At 45.2% G+C, this 19,277-nt stretch overlaps 1 protein-coding gene across 2 annotated transcripts in view; it reads right to left on the bottom strand.

Moving 5' to 3' along the window:
- Positions 1 to 3,830: 3,830 nt before the first annotated feature.
- The window catches only part of LOC127002440 (demethylmenaquinone methyltransferase-like), a 34,714-nt gene continuing 19,267 nt past the window's right edge, over positions 3,831 to 19,277 (bottom strand). Inside the window, exons 2-7 of one of the 2 annotated variants that reach the window (XM_050868405.1) lie at positions 10,420 to 10,549; positions 10,050 to 10,201; positions 8,403 to 8,515; positions 7,691 to 7,783; positions 5,208 to 5,320; positions 3,831 to 4,851 (exon numbers count right to left, since the gene is read on the bottom strand). In XM_050868405.1, coding sequence (XP_050724362.1) covers positions 4,771 to 4,851; positions 5,208 to 5,320; positions 7,691 to 7,783; positions 8,403 to 8,515; positions 10,050 to 10,201; positions 10,420 to 10,545 — 678 coding nt within the window. In that variant the 5' untranslated portion in view covers positions 10,546 to 10,549 and the 3' untranslated portion in view covers positions 3,831 to 4,770. The remainder of the gene's footprint in view (positions 4,852 to 5,207; positions 5,321 to 7,690; positions 7,784 to 8,402; positions 8,516 to 10,049; positions 10,202 to 10,419; positions 10,550 to 19,277) is intronic. The other variant, XM_050868406.1, reaches the window with a different exon arrangement.

The following is a 19,277-nucleotide window of genomic DNA, read 5'->3' as shown; positions in this document are numbered from 1 at the left end:
GAGAGAGAGAGAGAGAGAGAGAGAGAGAGAAGACTACTTAATTAGTATCAAGTTTTTCATTACTTTTGTTATTATTTTTTTTAGGCAAATACTGAACATATATTATGAGTACCTTGGAGGGGTGGAAGAGGCTTCTGTGTAGTAGTGCCGTGGCCTTCTGTTCTCTCTCCTTCCCTCCCTCTGTGATTTCCTTCATCACTTAAGGAGCCAGACACTGAACCTGTGGGATCGCCAAAAAGAAGCCTCCTCTTTGGTACCGACCCACCAGCAGCTGTCACAGGAACAGCTGAAATGATTGAAATCAATTATTAAAGAGTCTGTGTATTGGTTAGAGAGAGAGAGAGAGAGAGGCATACCCGTTCCGCCGTATTGGGCTTTAAATTTCAAATTTGAAAGGTCCGGGGCTGCCGTAGCCGCTATCCTTGGTAGTGTAAACCCGGCCTTACTTACTTTTCCTCCTCCCCATCATTTCTGTTTCACCCCTCTCCTTGCACTCATTATTACCTCTCTGTTTTCCCTCCCATCCCCTCACCCTCTTTGTCCTACCTTCCTCACCTCCTTACTCTCCACACCCCCTCCCCTTCCACCCCCAACTTCTTCCCTCCCCACCGCATGAGAACGATACAAGGAAAAAACAGAGGACAAGGGATTTAGGAACCTACCCTCTCTCTCTCTCTCTCTCTCTCTCTCTCTCTCTCTCTCTCTCTCTCTCTCTCTCTCTCATGATATGTTAATGACCTGTAGCTAGAACTAAAGTAAAGAATACATTTAATTCTGTTTACTTTCGCTCTCAGGCGTTGCAGCAGCTCCATTAGCGACATCTGTTTCTGCTAGGAATCGTTTTGTTCCTCTTCTCCTCTCTAGAATATCATCAATTGTTACGGAGTCTGCAACGGTTGTAACAAAAATTAAATAGAGGCACAGAACGCTGCTGTATATTGTATTGCAAACTGTAATGATATCACAATATTGTTTATTGAGCCTAATTAGAATCCTCTATTACGTTGTTTGATGACGCTACCCTTAGCATATTCTTCTTCTTATAACCTTTAAAAAGCCCTGCTGGTCACTTGTCTTGATGAAATAGTAGTACAACTTTTCAAAATATAACTGCAAGGATATGCTGACTATTGAATTATTTATTACTTAAGTTTAACACAACTTACTTGTTACTATTGGTAAGTGCAGCGTTGGTACGGCCCCTGGTCGCAGCCTTCTTTGCTTTGAGGGTAGTGGTATTTCCAAAAGCTCGTACATAAGGTTACTCTCGTATGCATTATCTTCAAAATGCCGGTTGCACATATGTGCAGCGGTTGGATTTATAAAATCTCCTCTTCTGCACGCAGTAATCCACTTCTGCCTTGTGTCTTCGTCTTTCGGAAACGTATGGAATGTTATTTTTACACCTTTTTCATAAACGGAATGGCAACCAAACACTGCACACGTGGTAGGCATCTTCAGCGTGAATTATTAACACCAGGGAAACGGAGTGATGGTATGTGAACGCTTCACTTCACAAACTCAGACTGACTCCACTGACTTGGCCAGGCCACCACCCGATCATAGGCGTGACGTCACGCCACGCCACGGACGGTGTCCCCGCCCCTGCGCCAACTGGAACCAAAGTAGAGCCCCTGGTGAGCCGACCTTCTATAATTCTGTCGGCCTGGGTGGCGCGTGCCCTGTCATAAGTGTAACCATCACGTACCCTTTGAGGCTCCTAAATACTCTTCCGAACGCATGTGACCAGTTGTTGTGTCGCGTGTAACCTAGATTGACGCAGCGACGGAGGGGCAGCCTGAGGGACCGAACACCGATTCCTGGTAAGTACTTCCGTGGGTTGCCTCGTAGCAGCACAAGAGGTTTGTACTGATGTTTCAGGAATAAGAAAGTGAAAGGATTGTATCACCTACAAGAGTACTTCCTTCCGTGTATAGTCATGTGAGCTTGTAAATTTCACCGTCGGTTACAACAGAAACGGCAAATCGTGTATACTGCCCCTTTTCACCCCCCCCCCCCCCACCGCCTTTTCGTTGCTTTTTTACGTTGCTCAAATGGCAATTACCACTACCCCAGCTACCATCCCCTCCCTGTCTTTGGCTTTACAGTGCCTAAAGTCAGGGAACTCCATGACCAATAACCCAGGAAAACTACTGTTGTACAATCGTGGTACATAAGTGTTGACACACTGTCCACTGAGTCTGGTTCACCGGCCCTGACTTTAAAATATATGCACCGCATGAAATGAGGCTAATGTTCAGATATGTCACTAAATATACACTCCATAAGATATTAGATATGAAATCTGTCAGTTGTGCACACTGGTAACAAGTTTGTAATTTGTGGACGAAAATGTCTCTTTTTACATTTCGTTCAAATTTAGTCAAGGACAGCTAAAGTTGTTTACATCGCTATTATGCATTTGAATGTATGTTGTATTCGTTTCTGCAACGTCCTCCCTAAGAAATACGAAGAAAACATTGATAACGTGCACAAATATTATGATATAATCTAAAAATATATAATGATATATTTAACTCTTGCTTGACAATGTTATGCAATGACGTCGTCATCGACCATGCCAGCCGGCGCATTTAGGAAACTAGTAAGCTATTATGAATTGAATTGAATTACAAAGCTATTATTTTGTATTTAAGAATACTAAGCGATTAGTTTGCATTTATGAAACTATGCTATTACTTTGCATTTACGAATACTAAGTTATTATTATGCATTTAAGAAAACTAGGCTATTATTTTTGCAGTAACTTTTTTTTCTTAACATAAATTAATCTCTCTCTCTCTCTCTCTCTCTCTCTCTCTCTCTCTCTCTCACACACACACACACACCAGAATGCACACTGACGACCAAAGCCAAGCAAGTATTTATTTTATGGAATGCAGAAAATCTTTTTACAGTGCGTACACTGGTGGAATCAAGAGCATTCATAACATTTTTTTTTTTTTAAACATAATCGTCGTGCAGTTGACGCTCACAGTTTCATAACAAAAATCCTTAAATAATATATCTTTCACACCCACACACACTCTTTGACCCTTACACACACACACACACACACACACACACACACACACACATACGTCACATATAACTCAAATGTAGCTCTGCAGGATAGTTGCCGTCTTTCGCTGGTGGTGTCCGAAACATTTTGGAAACTGTGTCAACACTTGCGTCCCACGACTGTACATTCAAAGTATGTATAAAACACTTCGATGACGTGACGAAAGCTATCATAATTATTACCGTGGAGAAAATGTCTCTTTTCGGGCACGGCGGCTGCGCGGGAGTGGTGAAGGTGAGGTCCTAACAAGGCAGATCAATATTGTTTAATTTATTAGACACATAATTATATAACGCAGGGTTGTTTGATTTAAATCAAGTTGATTTAATCCACTGATTTAAAATTAAGGATTTTTTTTTAATCATTGACGTAAATCGACTTTAATTATGATACTCTTTTCAAATGTCATTGATTTAAATCTTGACCGTATTACCAGGGCAACAATATACTACGGAAAAATTAAGTATGAAAACACTAACTTTGATATTAATATTTTCTCTATCATTAACTTCACTGATTTCCATAAGCTTGTTATATATATATATATATATATATATATATATATATATATATATATATATATATATATATATATATATATATATATATATATATATATATATATATATATATATATATATATATATATATATATATATATATATATATATATATATATATATATATATATATATATATATAAAATTAGGAACATCAGACGTTTTTAAAATTAGGAACAGCAGACGCATTAAACATTAGGAACAGCAGACGCATTTAAAATTAGGAAGAGTAATCACTTAAATTAACTTGAGAAACAAACAAAGATTAACATGATTCTGAGAGGAAGTAAGCACCCGTTTATTATAGATATACATGTCTGTACATCATCAAGACCCCAAGACCCAGACCAAGCATTCCTAAACGTATACTATAGTCGCAGCACACGAGTCTGAGGTCTTCGTTATCGTGTTCTGGCAACTTGCCATTACACATGCACACACACATACAGCTACATAATCAGTGACCTTATTATATATTTTTTTTTACAACAGAGGAGTGGCCGAAAGATAGAGAAGAGCTGTGTGAGTGGAGCCCCCCACACACGTGCGATGCATACTCCATACGAAAGCGGACAAGGCCTCTGTATATGGATAGCAACTGTGCGGGGGAGAAGAACTGGAGGAGACGATACAGAACGCCCAACCTCGAGGAAGCTGATTTAGTGAGAGAAGAGATGTGAAGTTTCCAGTTAAGATTTTGAGTTAAGGATAGACCGAGGATATTTAGTTTTGAAGAATTATAAGGTGACAGCTGAATGTAGTTGAAAAATAGGGGATAGGTGAAATTGGGTTTTTGAGGCATTGAAGGACACAAGGTTCCTTTTATCCCAATCGGAGATGATGGCAAGGTCTGAGGTTAAGTATTCTGCAGCCTCAGCCTTATAATCTAAAACAGATTTTTACGACAATTTCAATAATATGATTAATACTGACAAATGTGTCCTATGCGTAGACTATCATATAACATAGTAGACACCATGACACCAGGTTGCCAGAGCATGATAATTCACACCTCAGTCTCGAGTGCCGCGACGAAAGCCAAGGCTGTTACACAGAGACGGCCTTTGCACAGCACCACTATAACTCCTCCTCCTCATCTCTCTCCTTTCCCTTCCCTCCTCTTCCTCCTCACTCAGGCTTAGTGATGCGGAAGACGAAGACGAGACCTTCCTTGTCACAGAAATAGTTTGGGACGGTGCGCCGCTCCACCTGAAGGAATTATGACCATCATTTCAAATACGTGACCTTCTCCCCCTGGCCAGCTGCTGACCATCTCCTTATACCAGTGTGTCGTGACAGGCGCCCATACAGTGAACAGCTCCGCCAGACATAAACCTTGATTAAAGTAAATGTTTTCTTGTACCAACGTTGCCAGATAATTGTACTCAGCCTCTTATATTTACCAACTTCCGACCCCATAACTTTCTCCTGGGGCTCAATAACTAGATTCATTTATATCTATCGTTAAAATAGTTAATTCCTGATGTTTCTTGGCAATAGTGGGGCGACAAAAAACGGTAAATACTATGCTCTGAGTACGATAATCTGGCACCGGTGCTCCCTACCTTCTTCCACTTCCCGTCCGCCTCCAGCTGGTCCATGTAAGGCTCCAGCTTGTCCTTGTAGGAAGGCACGGTCTGTAGGTACTCATGGCGCATCACGATGATCACGAAGCCTCCTGGAGTGCCGGAGAGGAGGAAATCAGTTAATCATTGGGGCTTACGCTAGGGGGCGCGTCGTCTAGCCCACCCTAGGAAAACCACCTCAAGGTTTACTCCAGGCAAATCTGAAGTTTCTATGTAGGCTCTTTCCCATCCTAAACGGCGCCTAAGTTCGCCTGTTTGAAAAGCCTCTCGTAAAAGTTGCTGGGATTACCATGAACTGTTTTGCGATCCTATAGTGATGGTTCTACACGTCTGTCACGATCTTCAACGGGAAAACCGCCCATGAAAACCCAGTGAATCTTCTCAGTGGCCTTGGGAAATAGTCGTGGTGGAAGATCGGCACGCCCAGGAACAATGCTAACCTACGGGGCCTCGCACGAGTATCTAAGCTGAGGATCCAGCTTCCAGCACCTTCACCCGCTCAGCGGACCTTGCAAAATACACACACACACACACACACACACACACACACACACACACACACACACACACACACAGACACACACAAACTCACCAGAGCCTTCGCACTCCTACTAACCATGAACGTTACATTTCAGCCCGGAATCGTGCCAAATCTATTATCCGACTTACCAAAACCTCTTTCAATATAAAATGTCAACACCTTGCTTTTTTTCTAATTCTTCCCGTGACTTCTGGCACTTAGCCAATAAGATCTCCACCACTTTCACTTCTTCCTCTTTCCCTCCTCTCCATAACACTTACGGGAGCACTGCCGTCTCATCTATCTCTAAGGCTGAACTCTTCGCTCAAACTTTCTGTAAGAACTCCACCCTGGACGATTCTGGGCATATTCCTCCTACTCATACCCCCTCTGACTCCTTTATGCCTGTTACTAAGATTCTACATAATGATGTCTTCTATGCCCTCTCTGGCCTCAACTCTCAGAAGGCTTATGGACCTGATGGAGTGCCTCCTATTGTCCTTAAAAACTATGCTTCCATGCCTTTTGAATCAATCCTTAACCGGAAGATCAAAAGCACCTTTCCACTTATAACCTTCTATCTGATCGCCAGTATGGGTTCCGCAAGGGGCGTTCCACTGGCGATCTTCTTGCTCTCTTAACTGACTCTTGGTCATCCTCTCTTAGCCATTTCGGTGAAACTTTCTCAGTTGCGCTAGACATATCGAAAGCCTTCCATAGAGTCTGGTACAAGTCTTTGCTTTCTAAACTGCCATCTTTTGGATTATATCCCCCTCTCTGTTCCCTGATCTCCAGTTTCCTTTCCGGCCGTTCTATCTCTGCTGTGGTAGACAGTCACTGATCTTCCCCTAAACCTATCAACAGTGGTGTTCCACATGGCTCTGTCCTATCACCCACTCTCTTCTTGTTATTCATCAATGATCTTTCCATAACAAGCTGTCCTGTCCACTCATACGCCGACGTCTCCACTCCGCATTATTCAACTTCTTCCATTAGAAGGCCATCCCAACAAGAAGTACACGACTCCAGACTGGAGGCTGCAGAACGCTTAACCTCAGACCTTGCTATCATTTCCGATTGGGGTAGAAGGAACCTTGTGTCCTTCAATGCCTCAAAAACTCAATTTCTCCACCTATCAACTCTTCACAATCTTCCAAACACCTATTCCCTATTCTTCGACAACACTTAGCTGTCACCTTCAACTCTCGGTCTATTCTTAACTCAAAATCTCGAACTGGAAACTTCATAATCTCCTCTCTCGCTAAATCAGCTTCATCGAGGTTGGGCGTTCTGTATCGTCTCCTCCAGTTCTTCTCCCCCGCACTGTTGCTATCCATGCACTGGGGCCTTGTCCGCCCTCGTATGGAGTATGCATCTCACGTGTGGGGGGGCTCCACTCAAACAGCTTTTCTGGACAGAGTGGAGTCTAAGGCTCTTCGTCTCATCAGCTCTCCTCCTCCAACTGATAGTCTTTTACCTCTTAAATTCCGTCGCGATGTTGCCTCTCATTCAATTTTCTATCGCTATTTTCACGCTGACTGCTCTTCTGAACTTGCTAACAGCATGCCTTCCCCCCTCCCGCGGCCCCGCTGCACACGACTTTCTACTCATGCTCATCCCTATACTGTCCAAACCCCTTATGCAAGAGTTACCCAGCATCTTTACTCTTTCATTCCTCACGCTGGTATACTCTGGAAATCTTCCTTCATCTGTATTTCCTCCTGCCTACGACTTGAACTATTTCAAGAGGAGAGTATCAGGAGAGGAGAGTATCAGGACACCTCTCCTCCCGAAATTGACCCCTCTTTCGGCCACCTCTTGAATTTTTTTTTTTTTTTTTTTTTAGGAGCAGCAAGTTGCGGGCTTTTTTTTTTATTAGTTTCCTTTCTTTGTGCCCTTGAGCTGTCTCCTTTGTTGTAAAAACACTCACTCACTCACTCACCGTTCTTTGCGACGCGCACCAGGTCGTCGAGGCCACTGAGTGGGATGTGACCTTCTCCCATACCGCCCGAGATGACCACCAGGTCGTATGTGTCTGAGAGAGAGAGAGAGAGAGAGAGAGAGAGAGAGAGAGAGAGAGAGAGAGAGAGAGAGAGAGAGAGAGAGAGACACATGTAGAAGAAAAATACGTATATTAATCTTTACATATGAAACAACAACGATAACAATAATTCCACTCACACAGCTCTCCTGGACACAGTGGATTCTAAGGCTCTTCGTCTCATCAGCTCTCCTCCTTTTACTGACAACCTTCTACCTCTTAAATTCCTCCGCTATGTTGCCTCTTTTTCTGTCTTCTATCGATATCTTCATGATGACTGCTCTTCTGAACTTGCTAACTGCATTCCTCCCTCCCTCCCGCGGCCCCGCTGCACACGACTTTCTACTCATGCTCATCCCTATACTATCCAAACCCCTTATGCAAGAGGTAAACTCTGGAACAACCTTCCTTCGTCTGTATTTCCTCCTGCCTATGACTTGACTTATTTCAAGAAGAGTGTATCAAGACACCTCTCCACTCGAAATTGACCTCTCTTTTGGCTACTCTTTACTTTTTCTTTTATGGGAGCGGCGAGTAGCGGGCTTTTTTTTTGGACTCTTCTTGTTGCCCTTGAGCCGTGTCCTTTGATGTAAAAAAAACAAATTACAAATACCTTTGGGCACGGTGGAGTGTCCGATGCCGATAAACTCCAGGAAGTCGTTGGTATAGATGCCAGTCTCCCGCAGCTTCATCATGCCCTCCGACGGGTCCACAGCGTCTATGTGCCTGTGGGAGTGGCTGTAGTAGTTGAAGTAGTAGCAGTATTATAAGTAGATGTTATAGCATTAGTAGTAGTTGTTGGGAATCAGTAAATTTACCCTACCCAACAGTTAGGTCACTCACAAAGTGAATAACACACCCGTCAGACAATCCCAAAGAAACAAGTGCTTACCAGCTATTAGGTGGTGAAGGTATCCAACAAGCACCTCCAGACAGCCGAACAAATAATAATCCTACCGGATCCGTGTAGTAAAAATATATCTGTCTCAAATAACTGCTGGGGGCACTTAGCTGAGAAGCGGGTTTCAAAAGATATTGTTGTCTCTGAAGTCTCGTTGCCGGGTGTAGTATCCCTCAGTCAGGTAATAGAAGGCACACTGCGTCCGAGTTAATGGGTGGGCTGCGGTGCCTTGGTCTTTACTTTGTGAAGGCCGGTGGTGGAGTGAGAGAAAACCAACCACGTGGGTCTGAAGCGATATTTTGAATTTCTCTCGCCAGATGGCGTGGCTTTCCTCTCTGTTTCCATCGGTTAAATTATCCTTGTTCTTTAATTTTAATTCAGTAAAGAACAATTAGTTATTATTTCATGAAAGGAAACACTTCACTATTGTTATTCCTTTTATGGTAAATGTGGTTAATCTTCAGGCAGTGAATAAGTTGATTCTGTCTCGGTTTGGGAGCCGATGACCGAAGTATTTAAGTACCATCCAAGGCTTATTTGAGCTCAGACGATACTCACAGTTGGCTTGAACTCTCGGCCCGAGACTAGTTCCATAAGGGAAATAGTTAATTTGTCTAATCCCACGGTTAACTGGCCTAATTCCTAACATAGTATAGTCTATCGATTTTAACTTGAGCCCGTGGGCGCGACACAAGGATTCCCCACGAGACCGCGCTGGTGCCACATCACTCCATTACTCTCCTCGGAGAGGGTGTCTCTCTCTCTCTCTCTCTCTCTCTCTCTCTCTCTCTCTCTCTCTCTCTCTCTCTCTCTCTCTCTCTCTGCATGGCTGCGCAGGGCGCGAGAGTGAGATCTACTTCATTTGTCCATTGTGGCGTAACGCTGAATGGTGCGGCCTGGCGCCTGTTGCCAAGGTCCGTCAGGCGGCAACGTTGCATGAGGTTTACTGAGTCGTTGTCTTTCCCTCTAATCCCAAGCCATTCATAACACCACGCAGTCGTATTATGAATGTATGTAAATTCCATAAATAGATAACGTACAGACTAACAGTGAGACAGAACGCCATGCGCAGGTCATCGCTAGATCTGTAAACAATTGGGGTTTCCCCGGGCCAAGTCACAGGGCTCAATTTTAAGTTAGATTCGATGGACTATAGTAAAGCCGCTCCTGCCCGCTCCCAGTTCCCACCCAGCGGCTCTGCCTCTACACAAGCTGCTGTAATTTCCAACACATCATCTTCATCTCTTGGCGTTGGATTCGTGTTGAGGCTGAGGCACTGGCAGGCAGGAGGCAGTGGACTGGAGGATATTTAAGTATGGTGACTGGACATCCCCCTGTCTGCGGCCCTGCGGCACCCACCTGAAGCCTTCCCGGTGGAGTTCGCTGCCCACGCAGCCCGTCCCGGCGGCCACGTCCAGCACCCTGGCCTTGGCTCGCCGCTCCGGGGGTACGCAACGCAGCGCCTCCTCCAGCGTGATGGCGGGGCCACGGTACCCACCTTTCCAGATCATCTAAGGGGACGGGGAAGCGGGTGATTACAGATGCGTACCCCAGGGGCCGCATCACTTAACTCCCGGACCTCACGGAGTAGTCGCCGGTTTAACGCAAAATCATTCCAGCGATACCCTATGATTCTGCGTAGGCACTTGGTACTAAAGGCATCTCTCTCTCTCTCTCTCTCTCTCTCTCTCTCTCTCTCTCTCTCTCTCTCTCTCTCTCTCTCTCTCACCATCTCCTCGTAGTTCTCGGACCACTCGTCGTAGCCGGCCGCCATCTCCTCCGGCGTGAGCCCTGGCCTGTGGACGTTCGCGTCCGCCCTCATTGCCACGTCGCCCCGACTGCCGCCCTCAGACATTATCCTGCAGCAGGGAAGAGACGGGAGAATCACAGGCAGGGCATGACTACAGTACAGTACAATTCCTTTATAGTAGTATGTAATGGCGACAGTGACGGGACCAAAATAATTCGCAAGCATGATCAAGAATTCGCAGCAGAAAAAATTACGTCGAAAAATTTTATACGTCGAATTTGCCGGCCGGGGCGGCCAGCCAGCCGCGCGGGCAGCCAGCCGCCGAGGGGACCTCCCCGCTACCCAACCGGGTAGTGGTCATAAACCTACTCAAAGTGACCATCCCCCCCCCCCCCCCCACCCCCACCCCAAACCCCACCACCTTCCACGCCATCGTGTCTCCCCCTACCCCCCGGAGGCCTGAGCGTCACCCTCCTGCCGGGGATTGGTTAGGGGCGTCCTTTCGAGCCGTGCCGGGGCGTCGCCCTCCTGCCGGGGATCGGTTAGCGCGAGCGGTGCCTTGTTCGGGGGATCGGTTAGGGGCGTCTTTTCGCACCGTGCTGGGGCGTCCTTTCGCCCCAGTGCCGGGGGATCGGGTAGGGGCCTCCTTTCGCACCGTACCGGGGCGTCACCCTCCTGCCGGGGGATCGGTTAGGGGCGTCCTTTCGCCCCAGTGCCGGGGGATCGGCTAGGGGCCTCCATTCGCACCGTACCGGGGCGTCACCCTCCTGCCGGGGGATCGGTTAGGGGCGTCCTTTCGCCCCAGTGCCGGGGGATCGGCTAGGGGCCTCCATTCGAACCGTACCGGGCGTCACCCTCCTGCCGGGGATCGGTTAGGGCGTCCTTTCGCCCCAGTGCCGGGGATCGGTTAGGGCGTCCTTTCGCATCGTGCCGGGGCGTCCTTTCGCCCCAGTGCCGGGGATCGGTTAGGGGCGTCCTTTCGCGCCGTGCCGGGGCGTCCTTTCGCCCCAGTGCCGGGGGATCGGCCAGGGGCCTCCTTTCGTGCCGTGCCGGGGCGTCGCCCTCCTGCCGGGGGATCGGTTAGGGGCGTCCTTTCGCACCGTGTCGGGGCGTCACCCTCCTGCCGGGGATCGGTTGGCGCGAGCGGTGACTTGTTGGGCGGAGGCCTGTGGCTACCTTTCCCCCTCCCTCTCCCTCTTCCCCTCCCGCTATTGATTTTTTTTTCCAGTTTGCCAGCATGTGTGTGCGTGTCCCCCTCTATTCCCCACCCCTCGCGAGCGGTGACTTCATGGTCAGTCTGAGGGTAACATTACCCCTCCCTCTCCCTCTACCCGCTATTGATTTTTTCAGTTTGCCAGCATATGCGTGTGTGTGTGTGTGTGCGTGTGTGTGTGTGTTACTGTTGATTTTCATAGTGACTGGAGTTATATCGATTGTCTTTTCAGTGAGGGGGTTGGAACGGGAAAAGTAGATTTTATACATTTTTATTGAAATATAGTGGAAAAATATGGTATGACAAGTTATTATATTACCTTAATCTAGTCTATTTTATTTGTTCTTTCATAATCCAGGCTAATTTGTTCTTTCTTAATCCAGACTAAATACATGCTAAGCCTAAAAACAAAAACACACAATCGCCATAAAATAAAAAAAAGACATATTACAAACTCACACATCAGATTTTGGAGCTTTCTAAGGTTGAAATGTACGCCTTCTATTACCACACAATTCGAAAAGCCTGTGGCGCAGACAATGTCTCATATATTTACGGCGACACAGATTCGGCCACCATATGCATCTCTAACTTCCAAGACATTAGTGAATTTTATTCGCTTCCACTCATAAAATCCATAATGGATTTTAGTAACTTTCCCACCACCCACCCCGCCTATGACACTTCCAAGAAAGGTCAAGCGGGGTATGTCAAGTCAGAAGTGGGCGCGGCCCATATAAAGGAAGTGCTTTGCCTGAAACCTAAGATGTACTGTATCAAATTGCATGATCCCTCAAGCGGCGAGGATGCAGAAATAAAAAAAAGCTAAAGGGGTACCTCACTATAGTTTGAGAAACTATAATCATGAAAAATACAGACAGGTACTGCAAGGGGCGGGGGTGGATAAGGCACGCCTCTATAGCATCCGCACCCTGAAAGGTCAGGTATGCACTACTTCCATTGAGAAGGCGACTTTAAGCGCATTAGACAACAAAAAGAGTGCATCTGCTCTCTGATGACAGCATGCCGGGTAATCCTTCTCGTGTTTTTACGAGAGATTATGGCCACCCTGATTTACCTGAGAATCTGCGTCAAATGCGGAGGACATCTCAAACTGCTTCTACTAGTTGAGCCACTACTGCCACTACTGCTAGTACTACTACTACTACTACTACTACTACTACTACTACTAGTACTACTCATAATGTTGTCGGGGATACTTTAAGTGAAAGTGGTGATGAGTGTGTGTATAGTCATGGAACTAGACCAGTGGCGTGTAATCTATGGAGAAAAATATATAGGAAATACAACGTAGAGAACGTTAATCGATCAAACAAAAGAAAGAGGAGAGAAACCAATGTCTTCCCATCGCGCCAGCTACCAGCAGCGTCAACATCATCTCCACGGTCGCCTTTATCCTCACCCTCCCCACCCCCGAGAATGGCATGGAGATTCCCTCCCCCACCGGGCTGGGTTTCAGACAAAGGAGCTCACGCGAGTGGCTGTAACGGCGACAGAGCTCGCGCTAAAAGCAATCATTGATCTGTTACTTAAAAGCTAAAGCCTAAACCATAACAAGCTCAGTCTTTATCGCAAACATGACGAGCGCGGACGAACATATAATATACCTTAGTAGCCTAGGAAGTCGCGATCTTTATCCCGACAACGTGCCAGGTTCATTTAAAAATGAAATCATACCGTTAAATTTACACCCCGACCGAGATTATCAGGTTGCCTTACACGGTATTTTTATTCCTAGAGAAGTATACACCCTCCATCGAGAAGACAAAGAAGCCATAGTGGAAGTTTACACAGAAACGCTCAATGACACCTCAGGAAAACAGTTGCGGTACTCGCTGTCTCCCTCGAAAAATATAACGAGCAAGCAAATAAGCGCAATTGTGGCTGACCTAAATACATACTGGCAAGCTATTTTAAATGGAGTGTTTGGGTTTACAAATTACAAGGATTATTTTGATGGAGAAGGCGGAATACTGAGTTGGACCAAAAATTTTGTATGCTACCACAAACGCTCTATAGATGGCTGCGGTAATCTAAATTATTGCAAAATAAGTTTGTTATTTAAGCCCAGATTGGCGGCCATCCTTGGATTTATTCCTAATCATTACTATGATATATTCGTCACGGATGAGGAGTCACATTACTCGCTTCGCCAGGTAAATGCCGATTTCCCGCCAGACCCCCACGCCGACGTGGACTATCTCCACCTCTATTGCGACATAATCCAGCCCACGCGATTTGCTAGCCAAACTGTGAACATTTTAGCCACTCTCCCTTACGGTGGGAGTAACAATTATTACTCCGTGCAAAGACCTCTGTATAAAAAGTTGGCGAAGAACGCTTTAGATTCAGTGGCGGTAGTGGTGACGGATCAGTAAGGACGAAAAATATACTTTGAAGAAAACCGCTCGGCCACGATCGTCTTGCACATTACACCCACCCACCCTCTCTTTTAAAATCAGTGGGCCAGCAAAAAAAACGCTCACTCATGGCGAGACTTTTGCCATGGAAGAGTGTTATGGGGAAGACCTTATCGATTTATTTCCCCGCGAGCGAGGAGGGAAGATATTTGTGGCCGGTGCGTCAGGATCTGGGAAAACACAGCTAGTGACGCGACTTGTGCGGAAATATTGTGACAAATTCTATCGAGTTCTTATTTGCGGTGCAACACATCATCCCATTCAAGACTTGCCAGAGCTGCAAAATAAAGTAATACTTAGTAAGGACATTATAGACCCAGAACAGGAAATTGATCTCTGTCAGAAAAATAAATCTATGTTAGTAGTATATGACGATAACTTTTTACGCGCTGCCAATGATGAAAGCGTCGCCAATGTTTTTATTAAAGGCAGACATCTTGGCCTTAGCTCCATACTCATTTCTCAGAACTTATTTATGCAGGGTAAGTATGCGAAGCATATCCTCAATTGCACTCATTTCGTTTTGCTTAAACAAAGAGATCTTGGTCAAATTGAACTTCTAGGTCGTCAATTGTTTGGTCGTGACAGAGCCAAGGCATTTCTCAGTATCTACAAGCGAGCTGTTGCGGGAAAACCTTACGGCTATCTGCTGGCTGACGTCTGCATAACTACCCCCGAGGTCCTATCACTGAGATCAAATATAGCGAACGACGGCTCCTGTGAGGTTGTGTACTCGTGGAGAGAGTGAGCGATATGCTAGCCCCATCCAAGACACGTCTTTTAAAGTCACTTTATGAAGACCCTCAAGTACCTGGAGGCTTAAGTGGAGTGAGGCCTTTATTTTTAGCAGCGAGAGCCATTGAACCCAGCGTTTCTATGCGCGATGTTGAACAGTTTATGGAAGGTTGCAGAACACACACATTACATAAGATACAACCCCATAAGTTTAAGCGACGCGCTATTCTCAGTCCCAAACCGCGAGTTATCATAGCAGCAGATCTCGCGGACATGAAAGAATTGTCCCGCTTTAATGGAGGTCATAATTACATCTTAGTCTGCGTTGATGCATTTTCAAGGTACGCCAAAGCCCTGCCTCTTAAACGTAAAGATGCAAAATCGATGGTAATGGCAATGAAGACATTGCTAGAGGAAGACGTTGCTTTCAGTGGGGTCTCTAGGCTCTGTGTTGACCGAGGCAAAGAGTTCTATAATCGTCCACTTCAAACCTATTTGCAAAGTAAAGACATAAAAATGTACACCGTTTACTCCCAAGAGATAAAAAGCAGCCTTGCTGAGCGATTTATCAGAACTCTGAAAGGTCGAATATATAGGTATATGACAGTTCACAATAAACTCGAGTATATTTCCATCTTGCAGAAGGTACTCGAGAGCTATAACCGCACGCCTCACGCACGTCTAGGAAAAACCCCAGCCGAAGTACATACCATGAAGGACCCGCGAGGAATCATTCGTCAGTTTAAGAAAATGCACAATTATAAAAACAGAGAAAAGCGTCAAGGTAAAGCCAGTCGTGTGCTGAACATCGGGGACTACGTTCGACTCGTGGGCGCGGATAAAGCTTCTAAATTTAACCGAGGCTTTCATATCCAAAACACAGAAGAAATATTTAAAATTGCAAGCGTGGATTATCGACAATCCCCATTGGGTTATACCTTGCAAGATTTATCCAATCAACCCATCCAAGGCTTGTTTTACAAAGAGGAGCTTATCAAAGTTCAGCTACCGGACGTTTTCCCCATCATCATAAAAAAATCGAGAGTAGTGAACGGTCGCAAACAATTTTTTGTATCTTGGTTGGGTTATGATCCGAGTCAAGACTGTTGGATAGACGCTCAAGATATTTCCTAATGACCTCGAATTCACCAACAAGAAGAAAAAAAAAAAGCACCTCCCCTCGCCTTTGTTCACAAGGATCTTGTTTTGTTGTTGGCTAAACTCTCCCCCGACAAGCGGAAAAAAGTAATTGCAGTGTTGAACAAGAAACATATAGATTGCTTGTCAGAAGTGTTTCTAAATTTCCTAAAACTAATCTTACGCGAAATACAAAGATTGTGAAATCCCTGAACAAATATAAAAAACACATAAGGAAACTCGCCAACAAGGGGGTAAGTACACTAAAAAAAAAAAACTACTGCGAACACAGCGGGGCGGTGCTATACTCTCTGTGCTGTTACCTCTGGCTGCTAGTGTCATAACTGGTCTTTTAACAAAATGAAGGAATATTGTCTCATCCCGAAATCAACAGCAGAACAATTTTTACTCAAGTCTTCTACGGGGAGCCGTAACATAAAACGAAACAGAAAGACGGACGAGGAAAAAAAAGAAAAGAGAGTGCGGAAACCGTTGTCGGGTTAGACGGTCAAGGCGTCAACTGCATTAAAAATATAAAGAGACGCGCGCTGCAAGATGTATTAACCCCAAACAACCACCCGCCATCTATAGCGGCCATAGGTCCTCGCACGACGTTCCCCACCAATACTATCGATTCGAAACCTGCCATAGATAACAGGATTGATGTTAGAATGAAAGCAGCTCAAAGGGATTATGCCAAAGCTTTCTTAGCTCTCATGAAACATACTCCAGGAATTACATGGGATACAAACGGAAATCTTTTGAGCCCCATTAATAATTTTAACGTCATTGATATATTGCAAACCTTAAGTGACGTCAACAGCAAATTAGGCTTCAAAGCTGATGATATACCATTTATTAAAATGCTTTTCCACAACACAAACTTAGAGCTCTCATTTATACGCAATAATAAGGTAAGGAAGCAACTGTTTGGAGGAGGAGGAGGAGGAAGGAGAAGTGCCCTAATGCGGGCAAAGCCACGCCCCACGCCTTCTTTCTCCGCCCCCGCGCGGATGCCGGGTATGACGTGGGAGAATTATCGCGTATAAAAAGGATTTTGTTTTGGGGTGAGATATAGACACTTGTGTGACCTCGCGGGACAGGGAGACACTAAGCGTGAGTAAGAGCGAGAATTAATATATATTTTTTCTATAAACATGTCAGACTATCCCATCATTCCTGTGAAGGGGCGAATGACCGATCGCCAGTTCATTGACGACAGTGTGTGTTTAGTAACCACCATCAACGCCAGCAGTTTTAAACTTAGCGGTATAGCCAAGGACTTGGCTGAAGTGTATGGCTATGCTAATCTCTTTGAAAATCGAAAACAACTTTATAATTTGAACAGAGTCGTTTGGAGTGACAGACCGAATGTGGGGTCGCTGGTAGTGAAGAAACCACCCACGGAATCAAATTATCCCATTGTGGTGGGTATGGTGACTCAATTTTGTCAGGGTGAATCTGTAGAATATAATGACGTGTCAAGATATTTTATTGAAACCAGCAGAGATATGCATTATGTGAACGGTTTAATGTCGGACACCAAGCAAAGCAGACGCGATAATTTTAAATGTTGCCTCAATGAGCTAGGTGATTATGTAAAGCAGAAAAAAAACATTCGAAAAGTCATTTTTCCTACCGGGGTAGGACGAAGGGGAAAGATGGATCATAAATGGAACGTGGCCTAGTTGAAGGAGCTAAGATCTTTTGCCCACCAACTAGATTTGAATAACGTTAAGGTAATGCTCTTGGGGCAGGAAGAGGGGACGAAGAATCTCCCCACGAAAGCCTCAACTGCCGGGGATGGGCGACAGACACAAACCACTGTGTAGCTATAAAAATGACGTTTTATATATTTTTTTAACTAGTGGTCATGCAGTCATCGTCGCGAACAATGTTTCTTCCGCCTACGGAGGGTGAATTTTCAAGTCTTTTGAGTAGCTTTCCACATCAGGTGGGGGATGGTTTTGGCAATATTCGAACTGTGCATTTCGCCCATCCTGCAAGACTACATCAAAGAGGTGGCGGTATTTTTAGTACGCTCGCAAACCTAGCCATGAGTGTAATGCCCTTTCTATTCAGAACCGTTAAGCCCTCAGCGCTTAAGTTTACTCAAGATGTTATCCAGGATGTGAGCAGTGGACAAAGAAGTGTGAGAGGCGCTTTAAAGAAAAGAGGTATTGAAGCCTTAAGTGACGTAGGTGCTAGAATTATTAAAGGAGGAAAAAAAAGAAGAGTTACTTCGCGAAACAAGAAGAAGAAAAAAAAAATTAATAAAAGGAAAAGTGGTTGCAAGAGAAAGAACAGCGATGTGTTTGATATAATTTAGTAATGTGGAGGTGCGGTGGACACTCATGAAAAAAAAAAGGGAAGGTGGGAACATTCTGACCCGCGCGCGCGTGGGCTTGCCATTTAGCGAGTGGTCTCTTATCAAGTTAACACGTCGCCCGCTCCCGCGACCAGTGTCTCCATTAGTATATAGCGGGCGACGAAAGCGACAACAGCATGGCCTCCGCCGCTCCCTCCGTTCCGATTTCTGATTATGCGCTCAGTGTGGTTGACGAATTCCTTAGAATCAACAGACAACGCCAGGTTGAGAGCTCTATTGCGTCTAAAACTCTTGTCGACATTTTACCTGTAAATTTGTCCAGCCACGCCCGGTTAAAAGATAAGTACCTAGAGTTCCGCGTGCCGGGGTGAAGGGGGCATTTATCGATCTTGCTAAATTAATTCTTGAGTTGAAATTAAGTGTCACTCAAGCTGATGGACAAACAAAAGTCGAGGAGGCTGTCAATGTCGAATTCTGCAATGGCACTGCTAATACCATGTTCAAATCAATTCAGGTGTATGTAGGCGATCAAATGGTTGAAAGTAACCCATACTTTAATTACTGGTCATTCCTAAAAATGCTCACCACCTTCTCCACGTTAAAACTCAAATCATTCGGAGAAATAGGAAACCTCCTCAAAGATAACAGGTCGGGTGGAGCAGGCGTAGCTGAAACCTATGACGCCGCATACTTCACTAGCCTTGGGAGCAAATACAAGAGACATTTAAAAGATATCAAAGATCACGGTCTTCATCTCACCTTCCCATTAATGTCGGACATTACTTCTTGTGATCAGTATTTATGCGACGACATCCCATTGAGAATAAGGCTTGAGTTAGCTAACGAAGCTTGGTATTTGAACACTGACGCCGATGGCAGTGCTGTGCGCGGCCATATTGATTTTGCCAAACTTTGGGTCACCAGACTCCAACCCTACCCGTCAGCATTGCTTGCATTAAATAAAGAATTAGAGACAGGAAAA

The sequence above is a fragment of the Eriocheir sinensis genome, chromosome 23 (genome assembly GCF_024679095.1).
Source record: "Eriocheir sinensis breed Jianghai 21 chromosome 23, ASM2467909v1, whole genome shotgun sequence".
Classification (NCBI taxonomy): domain Eukaryota; kingdom Metazoa; phylum Arthropoda; class Malacostraca; order Decapoda; family Varunidae; genus Eriocheir; species Eriocheir sinensis.
The sequence above is the reverse complement of the archived record's forward strand: the minus strand, read 5'-3'. Positions and strand labels throughout refer to the sequence as shown.